Source organism: Myzus persicae, unplaced genomic scaffold, assembly GCF_001856785.1.
Source record: "Myzus persicae strain clone G006 unplaced genomic scaffold, MPER_G0061.0, whole genome shotgun sequence".
Lineage (NCBI taxonomy): Eukaryota > Metazoa > Arthropoda > Insecta > Hemiptera > Aphididae > Myzus > Myzus persicae.
The window spans coordinates 581933-595160 of NW_019104100.1; the positions used below are offsets into that span (position 1 = coordinate 581933).

Sequence of the window (13228 nt, forward strand, 5' to 3'; positions counted from 1 at the left end):
ATTTTTACAAATCAGTAAGAATTGATAAATTAGAATTTAACAATGTTTATGAGCTTAGATCTAACTATATTTTTACAACAGTAATAGGTATGTACAATTAAGATTTAATTAAGAACTAATAAATGGGAAAATAATAATACAATAGACAATTAACATAGGAGGTCATGTGGACGTCCACGCTTGAGACGGCGTATTGGAGGAGGGACACTTAGGTTGTAGTATTTAGCGCTGCTAGCAGACTGTAAGTGGTTGAAGAAGTTGATTGTTAGTTTCTTTATATAATCAGTTATAGACGGTAGTTGGAAGTCTGTGTGCAGTGCAGCATTACGTATGAACCATGGGGCGTTAGATATTGTCCTGAGGACTTTAGATTGAAATATTTGTATCTTGTGTATATGGGTCTTAGCACAATTTCCCCACACAGGGACTGCATATAAAAGTAGTGGTCGTAAAATTTGTTTGTATAGCAAAATGGAACATTTCCAGCTTAGCGATGATTGTCGGTTTAACAATGGATAAAGTATCTTTAGTCTCTGATAGCCTTGTTGAAGTTTAGAGGTGATGTGTGGGTTCCAAGTTAGTTTCCTGTCTAATATTACGCCAAGATATTTTATGCTAGGTGACCAGGGAATGTTATTGCCGTACAGTTTTAAATTTCCGGGAGTTTTGGGGCGACGATTAGTGAAAAGGACTGCTGTGCTTTTTTGAGGGTTCAGTTTTATTTTCCATTTATCTCCCCATTTTTGGATGTCATTCAGGTGGTCTTGGATATTTTTTGTCACTGTTTCAACGTCTGTAGAGCTTGAATATATTGCGCTGTCGTCGGCATAAAGTGCTATTTCCGTATTAATCGATGTAGGAAAGTCCGAAACATATAGGTTAAAAAGTAACGGAGAAATTTTTGAACCTTGAGGTACACCTGCATTTATAATTTTTATTTGTGAAGTAGTATCGTTAATTTTGACTTTAAAACAACGAGCAGTGAGGTAGGATTTAATTAGATTGTAAATAGCATTTGGTGTGTTTAACATTTTTAGTTTATATAAGAGTCCGTCATGCCAGACCCGATCAAAAGCTTGGGCTACATCTAAAAAGGCTGCACCTGTATGTTGTTTTTTTTCGTAACCATCGCTTATATGTTCTGTTAGACGTAGGAGTTGTTGGGTAGTTGAATGATTTGATTTGAATCCGAATTAGAAATGCGGAATAGCATTTATTGCATTTAAATAATTGGTGAACCTGGAATGTATAATTTTTTCAAAAATTTTTGAAACTGATGACAGATAATATATTCTAATGACATTGATAAACTATACAAACGGTAATCTAACTCTACAACTGCAGAAGGTATATTATAAGAATAATGTTTATTAATGTTTATCTATACCTATTAACTATATCATATAGCTATGGCCTATGAACATATATTAAACAATCGTCACGGCGTGCATCGTCGTCCCTATCGACGATTTCCCCGGAAAAAATAACAATTACTTTGCTAAAATTAAACGAAAACAAAATCTAAAATTACACATTTTATGGAATGACCGTGACCAAAAACAGAAGCATTGCTCTGATAATTATAAAGCCACGATGATGCCTTTATTAAATAAATTGTCGACTATCCGTTGACCGCGGTACTTAACAGTCAACGTTAACCTAACCTAATCTGACCGCAGTATAAATTCAGCGACCGTGGTCCACATTTTACAATTTATACGGTGTGGATTCACACCTCGTCGGCTCGTCGTGACGCTTGATGTTCCGTACATTTTTTACATAGGTAACAAAATGCTGGTCACACGTTACCTACAAGTTGGTTATAAAATTCAACTCTACCCGACGAGTTGTGATCCGCATAATAGTTCTGCATAAAACAAAAATTGTTAGACCTTAGAACATATTTTACAAGTTAATCAGTTCGCTTGCGTATGTCATTACTCACATCTGCAAAAAAAAATCTCCAATGGTTAGGTTATTTTCATTTTGTCTTTTAACCAACTCTTTCAGTCCGCGGATGTTGACAGTTGCAAACTTTGCAAACTCAACAAAGCACATTTTGGGGATTTTTTTCCTAGAATTCCCTACATCATTGTCAGACACTGTTACGCCGCTCTTAATGCTGTTGTACACAGTTCTTGTATAGTGGTATAAGGTCTATGGGCTTAGGTCGTACGTTTTTAATATTGTTTTCGATCGTTACTCTAACCTAACCTAACCTAACCTAACCTCTACGGGTAATATTAATTCTCTTTGGTGGAATCGCAATATTCATTTTCCGTCGTCGGCCAGTCAGTCTTTTAAGAAACTGCGGTCGACGGCTTTTTATCCGGGTCCGTCGTGCCGTTCGATGATCGTTCAAACCGTTGTCGCGTCGTCGTCGTCTTCGTCCGCGAGCGTGTATTAATAGTGATGTAACGTAATTCCAGCGGAACGAGTCTCGTTGTGCGTACATTTGAGAGCCTCATCATTTCCGGTCTGACAAAACGCGTCGCCCGTTTCCCGAGGATTACGAGCCGAGGAAGACGCATACATCACGAGTCCTGACACCAATATTATTCACAGGTAAGAGACCTGTGTGAAGGGCAGGGGTAGACTAAAACAGTTACTGTTGTGTCTTCGTATACGCTCACGCTACGTTCGTTATTGGCGTTACTCACAATAATTCATAGCACTTGAACGCATATGATTGCAATAATAATAATATATTGAGCATAGGCAGGGACGTATAATTGTATGATTGGTAAAACATAATGCTTGAGTGTACGCCATATTTTTCAAAAATGTTTCTCAAAAAAAACTTTTCTCGTTGCGCTAGAAAATTAATCAATAAACACACTATTGTTGCTCACTTCTGAGTACTCGACAGTCGACACGATATTAAAAAAGAAAAAAAAACAATAATGATAGACAGATGATTATCCATATTGTATGAGGATAATATAATTATATATTTTTATCCATCACTGTAATTATTTCGGCGATCAATTTACACATCAGCTATATTTATGATTACTTTGTATGGCTTCAAGAATTGTGGTGATATGTGGTGGGTCGCAAGTAACCACAGAATTAAAAAAAATTCAAAAGTTCAAAATTCAAATAATAATATACTGACTTATTGCCCGTTAACCGTATACCTAAAAAAATTTAAACTAATGTTTTTTTCACGTTTTTTAGTATACATTGTTATGACACGTACCTACCTAAGTATTTATCGTGTATATGATATATTGAGCATGTGTAATTTTTTTAAATATAACTATACCGGTAGGCACGTCATATACATAATTAATAACATAATATTATGTGTATAAATAAAAATAATAATTAACAAATGTACAATTATTATGTTTTTTATACGGTTTTATTATATCGGGACTTTTTTCCGTTTACCCAACAAGGACATTCGTCATTTAACGTTCAAAATACAAAACTCTTTATTCTCGTTATTACTATTTTTTAAAAAATATAAAATTATTCTTAATACAATTATAATAATAATAATATATTTTTGCAAAACAACATGTCATACAATATATAAATATTTAAATTGATTAATTGCAGCACCCCCTATAAGCGAAGCTTGTGCTGGGGGAGCGGTTCTTATCAATTAAAAATATTACATACAATAATCAACGATATTAGTAATATCCAATATTAAAGAGTAGTAAGTATAGTACTAGTATAAAACCAATAAACAATATTCACAGCTAAAATTATTCTATTCTAAAAAAAATGTTAGACTCCTGGACCCCCCCCCCCCCGCCTGGATAGGTACCTGGGTAAATTTTTAACATTGTAGTGAAACCTTGGTAAAATATTAGTCTCGTAATGTTTCCTATGACGATTTTCAAGACCTACCTTATATTTTATGTACGAACGTGAAGTACGAGGTGAAGTATAATTGTTGTGGATTATATCGTCGATTCCTTTATTGAATTTACTCACATGGTCTATATTCCTATTATATAGCGTTGGGTTTGGGTATATCCTATAAATAATAGGACTTAATACATTTTGAATTTAAACATAAAATGTGGGCGATCCCTTGATAAACAATAACCCTGCTTATAAGTAAAAAGGTATTATTGAAACCTCCATGGAGTAGTAAACGTTTAGAAAAAGACATTGTTGCGCACAGACGCACAGTAACATTTTATTGTTACCGTAAAAATACACAATAATGACCAATTACTTCCAATTACCATGTGAATATACCAGATGTTACTGAATTCTACCGTGGAGTTAGGCTTTAGGCGAACGATGGCCATTGAAATAGCAAAAAAGTCAATTTCAACAGTGTATTCAGTGTATCATTGCTTTTTGTTTTTAATACATAACTTCGAAAGTGTAGGAAATAGGAATAATTAAATATAAATAAATCGTTATAAGTATTTATGTAGTCAAACTTTATCTCTATTCTCTAATGCTTAGAAAATTATTGAATATTAAAAAAGGAGGGGTTGAACAATAATTATTATATTATGTTAATATTTATAATTATAAATGAAAATATTGTGTTAAAATTAAAAAAATGACTCACCACTCACACCCCTAAATCCTAGTAAGTGGGGTGGTCTGCTCATTTCGTCGTAATTAAATTTGTATACATTACCTGTTTAATAGCTAGAAGAGCGAGAATAATTCTCACTCTTCAATAATTAGTATAGTCGGTTTTTTTCCCACCGCGCAGTCGAACCATTTTAATTCAGTACAATCATAATACGTCACACGGCAATCGTGAAGTACAATTCACATTCACTCCAATAGAAATTTAACAATTATTGGTCGTTTGACAATAATAAATTGGTAAAAAAAAAAACAAGTAAATAAACCGCGGGACGTTAAATAACAAAATTATACTCGGCGGCGGTGATGGGACGTTTGCAGCGTAAAAATCTCCTCCGAGGTGGCGGCGTATGACTCTACTGTATAAAACCCTACGGATAGACAGCAAATACGAATTTCATAGTGAAGTCATGTGATATTGGAGAGTTTTAATTATATTTTGATTGCTGCTGGAAAAGTGGAGATCGTGGCGATGTGCACACTTTTATTGTACTCAACTCGTTTTTCGATAAATATTCTAGGGGTGCAAATGTGGGAGAAAAATTTGGTAAAACTGAAGCTAGTAAAGCGGCATAAGAACGTGTTGTTCATAAAGTGCCCTACCACAAGACACTAGGTACTTCCAATGGTACTATTTTAAAGTATAAAAAGAGACTTTTAACATTAAGTTTTATGAAAATTGTTTATACTTTAAATGAAAGTTTTATAATAAAACAACAAAACCTGTAAACAATCCAAAACATTATCCATTATTGACGTACCTAATTGATGATATAAAAAAGGATTCCTATGGATGTATTGAGTGATATAGACATGATGAACGCTAAAATCAGTCGATTTTCAGTTTTTCAAAACGTTTGAAACGCACACATCGAAAAAAAGTTTCATTAATTATTTCTTTGGCTCATCGGCGTACTTACTTCACTACCGCCCATATCAACTAATGGGGAGGAAAAAAATGGTTATTGTCCATACCTAGAATTCAAATTTATCCCATCACTGTGCACCGGAGGGGGGTGCGCGCTTGTGCCCACAACGAAACGACGCCGCCGCCAGATCGTCTACCGGTCCGCTACCGACGCCGACGCCGCCACCGACAACGACGACGACGACGACAACGATGCCGCGGCCGCCGCCGCCGAAGCACGACAGTGAAGCACAAAGTTTCGGGCCGCGTACAAGGCGTGCACGTTGCCGTCATTCGCTGCCGCCGCCGCTGCCGTAATCACCGTCGTCACCGGCTACTTCCTCCGTCCGTCGTTTTCGCGTCTACCGACGCCGCTTCCGGTGGTCCGCTGCACCCGCGACACACGGTCTCTCACCGTGCCACCGCGTCACGCGATTTCTTAGATCCCGCAACAGGTATCCGCCGCGCTCCAAACACCCATCGTCGTCGTCGTCTCGTACCTTTCCGCCCGCACATGGTACGCCGCTCAACCGTCCTCCACCCGCCGGGTCACGTGCACGCGCGCCGACGATGATGTGCTAATGACTGGATGTCACGCGAATCGCTCAGCACGCCGCCACCGCCGCCGCCGTCGCGTTCAAACCCGTCCGACTAAATGGACGTGTTAGTCGTGTTAAAGGTACGCCATAACAGTAGAACATATATTATATATTATTTATAATGGTATATTATATTATAATGCATTTCGTTGCATCTCGTAAACCAGGCATAATACCTATAGTTACAGTGCCATCAGGTGGAGGATTAATGCTTTTCGAGGTGACAAAAAACCTCCCTTCACTCGATATAGATCGGCCAAAAATCGTCTACACTGGAGTTGAATCCGTCCAGCGAATAAATAAAACCGTAAAATATTTCTATAAAAACCTCGTCACCTTATAGTAGGTACAAAAAAATTATTAAAAAATAAAAAGCCTCTGGAGGTGTGATATATCACCCTGGTCACGCTCCGTGAACACGCCACTGCCTGCAGGTAGAACGTATATCAAATCGCTATGACACCTGCGGTGGTCAAATGCCGACGTCGACGATGTCCGCGTAGACGCGTTGTAATGAGGTGTTGTAATATTATACATTTTTATCGAGAGCAACCGACTGCCGATCGACTTGTAGCGAGCAGGTATAATAATTGTAAGACTTGCGTTGGTATAATAATACCTGTAAGCTCATCCCCTGTGTATCGCTATTACGGGGTAAAGACATGGTAGGTATGGATAATATTATCTCAGTAGCGGAGATTGGTTCACGCCTAGTTGTCGAGATTGAAACCGAAATATAGATGGGCGGTTGGGTAACTTATAGGTTCTAGTATATAGCAGTGTATAGGTATACCTTTACTTATATTATAGCTGTGGGGTGTACTCGTATTTCAATAACACATTGATTGCACCTATACAGCACATCTAATCATGTAAAATTTTTTGTTTTTAGAATGCTATGATTTATTCCATCAGTGTCTTATCGACCTCTTGTACCTCATTGTTTAACATCGTGTCCATTTACGTAGTAAACACATTAATAACCAAAGGAGTGTATAGAAATAGTTTTATAATCTTTTATAATACCTACTGAAAATAAAAAAAATTCCATAACTGTATTAATATTAAATAAAGTTACTAATAGGTATATCATTTTTTTTTTATTTAGAACTTTCAGCTTACAATTATTGAAGTTCTATTATTAAAATTAATAAAGATGGTGTATATGAAGTCGAGTAAATTAACTGTGGTTTATTAAAATATATCAAACTATTTACACGTTTTATGTAAAATTATATATTAATCACGTTCAAAATATTTTTTTAACAAACTGACTTATTGGTATGAAATTGTTATAAAATCAATTTGCCTAGTTATATTAAAATCAAAATATTATAATGTGTCTACATGAGAAAAATAAAAAGTAAAATTATTCTTGTCGATTTTAATACAGTTTTCAATGGAATTATAAATGTTCTTGAAATTTTGTTTAAATAATTAATGTGTACATATTTATTATATTCCTGAGACACACGTAGTGGCTATAAGAAGTAAACGATAGTATTTACCATACAATATAATCTTAATGCTACTTTGTAAGTTGCACTTGTAGAAACACATTTCAGAAAGCTTGGGTAAAGTTTTTCCGCGTGTTTAATGTGTGTAATTTTATAATTTGTCTTAAAAGTAAAGTAAACAGTAATTATATAACACTAAATTGTTTGCACATAATTTCATTTAAAAAAATTAGCGAATCCTTTCGATTTTAATGACGAGTTATTATATTATGTGTATTGTGTACCTAGAAATAACTTTTTGTTAATATTTAATAATCATAGGATTGAAATTTTCTTATTATTCACATGGATAAATTAAATTTTTCGGGAGTGTTTAAAAATGATTATATCTAGGTATCTTATACTGCTATCATTTATTGTACTCATCACCAGCAACTTATTAGTATTTCATGTTATTAATTTAAAGGTAGTTAGGTAAAATTGATTTACAAAAAATAAAATATTATACGCGTATCAAGTGTATATAAAAAGAAAGTTTTTTTATTTGGAAGTTATAGCATATTAATTCAAAGTATCTCTGCAAGGACTGAATAACTATCAAGACAACACTTTTTAGTATACTGACATGCTGTATGTATATATTTACGGTTTATCGCTAAGTTTTGTTTTTCCGAGTTCATTTTTTATTTTGTGTAGGGTAAGTAACATGCTAAATACTTGGTTGTCTACATAAATGTAAATATTTCAAGGAAAATAGCCACATAGACCGTAATATTAAAGTGTTACTCCTGAAACAACACAACTACAAAATAAAAAAAAATAGTGTAAATGTAAGAATATAGTTTGAGTTTTGAAAATGTACACTGACGTTCTAATAAAATTTGCATATCGAAATATATCGTTGTTCGCCAGAGGGAGACAAGGGCAATTATTACTTTTTTTTCTACAACGATCAGTGTTTGTGGTATGTGTATAAATATTATATTGTTATTATCGAAAAAGCGTGCCATAACGATTTATGAACACTATACGCTGTTCTATGTAATTTTTCTGAGTCTGTATATAGGTATATTTTTAGGGTAGAAATAATAATAATAAAACCCCGAATTCATAATAATATATCCAACCAGAAATCTATACAGGATTAAAATATATACAGAATTCGCGAGAACGCTGAATTACCTCAGCGAGGACAAGACGAAAACCAAAAAAAATATTCCACCCCCATAAAAGTCAATTTCCAACGGAAATTTTATTACATTTGTAAAACATTCGGTTTGTATGTAACGTAAAAAAATCGAGTCTATTCTATTCGTGTGCAAATTATTTTTTCTCACGTCTACCGACGTGGAACTATACAGTAATGGATCACATTATCGAAAACGACGTTGTACATTAGAGCCACGCAGGCATGAACTTTGTATTATAAAATAGTGAGTAAGGAAAAATAATATTTAGGAATCACATTCCAAAATATTCGTTTTCCCCCGATCATATAACTTTATATATTATATTTAATTCCCGGGTTTGGCACATTCATAACAACTTTTGTGATTGAAATGCTGTAACGCTAACTTATTGAATTATTTGGGCAATTTGATAATAATTATTCTTATAAATACAATTAACGTTATATCAATATTTTAGTAAAAAAAAAAAATTTTAAAAATCAATGTTCCTAACTTATTTTTGGAATATTATTGTTTATTTAGTACGTATAAGTACACAGAACTGAACTAAATTTTAGAAATTGGCGGTGTAAATTAAAATATAAACACTAAAAAGTTTGACTTTCACATTATTTTTGTTCTAAGTTATGATTGCTCACATATTGGAACAATTAGATTAATTTTAATTAAATAAAATTAGAAAAAAAATCGTTAAGTTTAACTGGAAGAAGCGTCGGATATTATCTTATATTAAACTAATATAATTAGAGATGAAGAATCCGTTACTCTTGTATACCATCAAGGCATCGACATATTTTTGTTTTCCACTTTAAAAACCTACTTATTATATTCTTGAAATAATTATTATATTAGCAGTTGGATATATTTTTGATTTAAAATATTTTTGAAGCTTTCCTGTATATATATTTTGCTCTTAAAAATAAAAATATTACTACTGTTGAACATTATAATAATAAGTGATAAATCAAGTGTTTAATTATTTAAATCTGAAATTCAAACCAATAATGTTTACACTAAAATTGATTGTATATTAAAAAAAAAGCCCATACATTGTTATATTTTCCATTTGGTACATAAACTATAAAAAAATCTTGTTAAATTTCAAATATTATGCAAATGTACATACAGTAGCTTATTCAATTAATTTTGAACTCACAAATTAAGTTGGGTAGTCGTGATCCTGTAGCTTTAAAAATTTTGAATTACAAACCAATTAATCATGGATTTATTAATTTGTTTGATAGTATTTTTTAATTTTGTATTACATTAGCTTATTAAAAAAACTTTAAGTATTATTGTGAATTGCAACATATTTAAAACAATTTGAACCACATAATTTAAACTAAATAGGTACTTAAATAATATTCTAAAATAAAATTGTTTTAATAAATGTGTTAATAAAATATCTTAAGATTATTATCTGTTAACTACAATTTTGGGATATTAATAATGGAATAATCTGATATTGCAGTTGTTTTTTAATGAATCGTCACAACTTTTACGTTTAGTATTATATGCAAATGAACATTGGCTTAATCAAATATATATCATAATAAACTTGTATAACTACATTCAATGTACAGACGTGACTTGATTAAGGCAAATTTATCACTGGAAAACAATCATGGTTTTGATTAAATTATTTGGATCACCTATCTCTATGTAATCTCTATTTTGTGATTAATTATAACTTATAATTTCGGTGTAAGCAATAAGTTATTTTAATAAGTTTAAAAATTGATTTAGATATCTCTGATGATGAAACGATAAACATGTTATGAAATTATATGTATTATTACACTACTAAACGCAATCTATTTTACAATTTATCCGTTTTGAATTCCAGATATTTGCTTTTTATTTTATTTTCCGTAAATGTTGTATCCAAATAAATATTTAACTATACAATTTTTGAGTTAGAAAACAAAAATACTTAGTTGGTATACCTAATACAAAACATTTTTTTTTTCATTTCAAATTCAATAACTTTTATTTTTGAATTTTAATAAACTACTATTGTTAATAACATAACTTGATTATAGTTTTAAAATAAATGCAAATGTGCACGGATAATATCTCATGTTTTTATAAGATAAAGTCTAATTATTACTATTAGCTTAACTATTTTATTATTATTACATTTTATTAGCCTATGAGCTTGAATTATTATTTAGTTTAAATATTCCAAGTTGAAGCAAAGCTGTTAAAATATCTATTATCCATACGTTGGTGATAATAATATAAATGTTGATAAAGGAAAGTTATATTATATTAAAATGCAAATTATTCCGGGTAAAGTTGAATAGTTCCTAAACATATAAAGTACATAGTTACTACAAGTACTACTATAGTTGTGATAAAAATAACTCGTTTATACGATTCCGTCGTAGCAGTGGTTATGTCTTAAGCAATGCAAATAATTCACTGATATAGATAATCAATAGGTAGGTAGATTTAAAATTCAGTTATTTTATAATTTATTTCTATATCTTAAAATTTAGATCCATGTCCAGTTATATTATATTTTTCAAACGTTGGAATTATCATTTAATTATTTTGAACTTATGTGACTAGATTCTAGAATATTTTTTTCAATGTAATACACATTTGCTTAAGTGTTTCTACAAATGTATATTACCGAATTTGTATGGCCTAATACAATTTGGAAATAAGTAGGAATTGATTAAAACTTTGGTGAATTCAAGTCTTTATATCAATAATTCAAACTCCATAAAATGTTCTGTAGGAAATTAAACGAAGATATTCGTTGACACTTCCCATAGCTCACTTACTCTCTTTAATTTATTCATTATCTGATCCCAATTCTTAGAGTAAAGAGTGTCTGTCGGAATCGATTAATGGCCATTATTTGGATTTCAATTGTATAGTTTTGATGATTTCGTTTCAACAGCACTTAAGAATAATACTAAATTTATACGACTGTTTATGATTGCTACATATTCTTCTATAATCGAATGAAAGCAAAAATATGTAATTTTGTATAAATTATCTGAAGAATATTACACATTATTTAATTACCGATTCTTGTTGATTTTTTTCTTCTCAATAATATTTTAAATTATTTATAAATATATAAATAGTAGTAATTATATATTCATTTTTTTTGTACTATACTAACTATAATAAAAAATACAAAAATGAATTCACAATTTAAAGAAAAACCTTCAAATTGCATTCGAATAGTAAGAAAAAACTTAAAATTATTAACCAAAATATACAATATTACATTGTTATAATACTAAATGAATTCAAATATATATTGTTTTAATTGTAACACTATTTTTATCGTAGATGTTATAATAATAACCTATCACAGTAGTTAATCACGGATCATGGTTTACTACACATAGTTCGATTTTATGTAATCCTTGAAAAACGGATATTGGAAATACACATTTATGCATTCCATATAATATATGGTTATGTTGATTAATAATTAGACTTTAGCAGATAGGATAGGAAATAACATTCAGTACAGTAAATTGAAAGCTTTTTGGAATGTAGTTGCATTGTTAATTTGAATAAAAAAATCACACCCGATATTTTGATTCACGAAATTAAATTTCAATGGTTTGTATGTTGGTAGATTTGGTAGGTATATTAATTTAGACTACATAAATGTTTTGGAATAAACTAAAAATTATATTTACTGTCAACTAAGTAATAAGAAAATAACTATTATTAAACTTTTATAAAGAATCTATACATTTCACTATAACAACGATTATTTTTGTTGTTGTACTGATATGAGTCTTATTTTATGTTAAATATTATATATTTATTGTAGAATTTAGTATGTTTCAAAAACGATAGGTACACTTAGTTAATAATTTAGGAACTTAGGCGGTGAAAATATATACCTACATTAGAAAAATGTTTTGATAAGTACAGTCCTCTATCATCTGATAAATTAGCTAGGTACATTTTTCGTGAACTTTGTTTTCGTCCTACTTCAGTATTTGTACCAAAATCGAATGATCTAAGTACCATCCATGTTTTTCTAAAATCTATAAATATAAAAATATAAAATATAAAATCTATTAAAATGATGATTGCACGGCGACTTAGATAGGCAATTTGGCTACATCATTATACATGTGCTTTATTACAGTTAATGGTTATGTCTAGGGCTCGGATGTTTATGAAATTGCATATTTTTTTCTATTTATCCAATTTATTGCTAACCTGGATACAAATTTGATTCATGTTCTACTGAATAAAATAATGCTATTTTTATTTTGCATATTTTTGCATATTTAGTGGTTTTGTATTTTAAATGCATAATTTTTGATTTTAAGAATATAAATGCATATTTCAAGACAATTTAACGTAAATATTAAATTTACGTATTAATAATGTTCCTTATTAGGTATTTTTATATCGTGCTTGTCTGGAATATTTATTAGATAACGATTTAATTTTGTATACACTTCATGCCATGAGTATGTGGCGACGACCAGGCCACGTATTAGTACGATTTTA

The 13228-nt window shown here is 31.2% G+C and overlaps 1 protein-coding gene across 1 annotated transcript in view; it reads left to right on the top strand.

Annotated features, from left to right (window-relative positions):
• The first annotated feature begins 5738 nt into the window (after positions 1–5738).
• The window catches only part of LOC111038737 (dopamine receptor 1-like), a 218378-nt gene continuing 210888 nt past the window's right edge, over positions 5739–13228 (top strand). Inside the window, exon 1 of the mRNA XM_022321964.1 lies at positions 5739–6158. Within this exon, the coding sequence (XP_022177656.1) occupies positions 6135–6158 (24 nt within the window). The 5' untranslated portion in view covers positions 5739–6134. The remainder of the gene's footprint in view (positions 6159–13228) is intronic.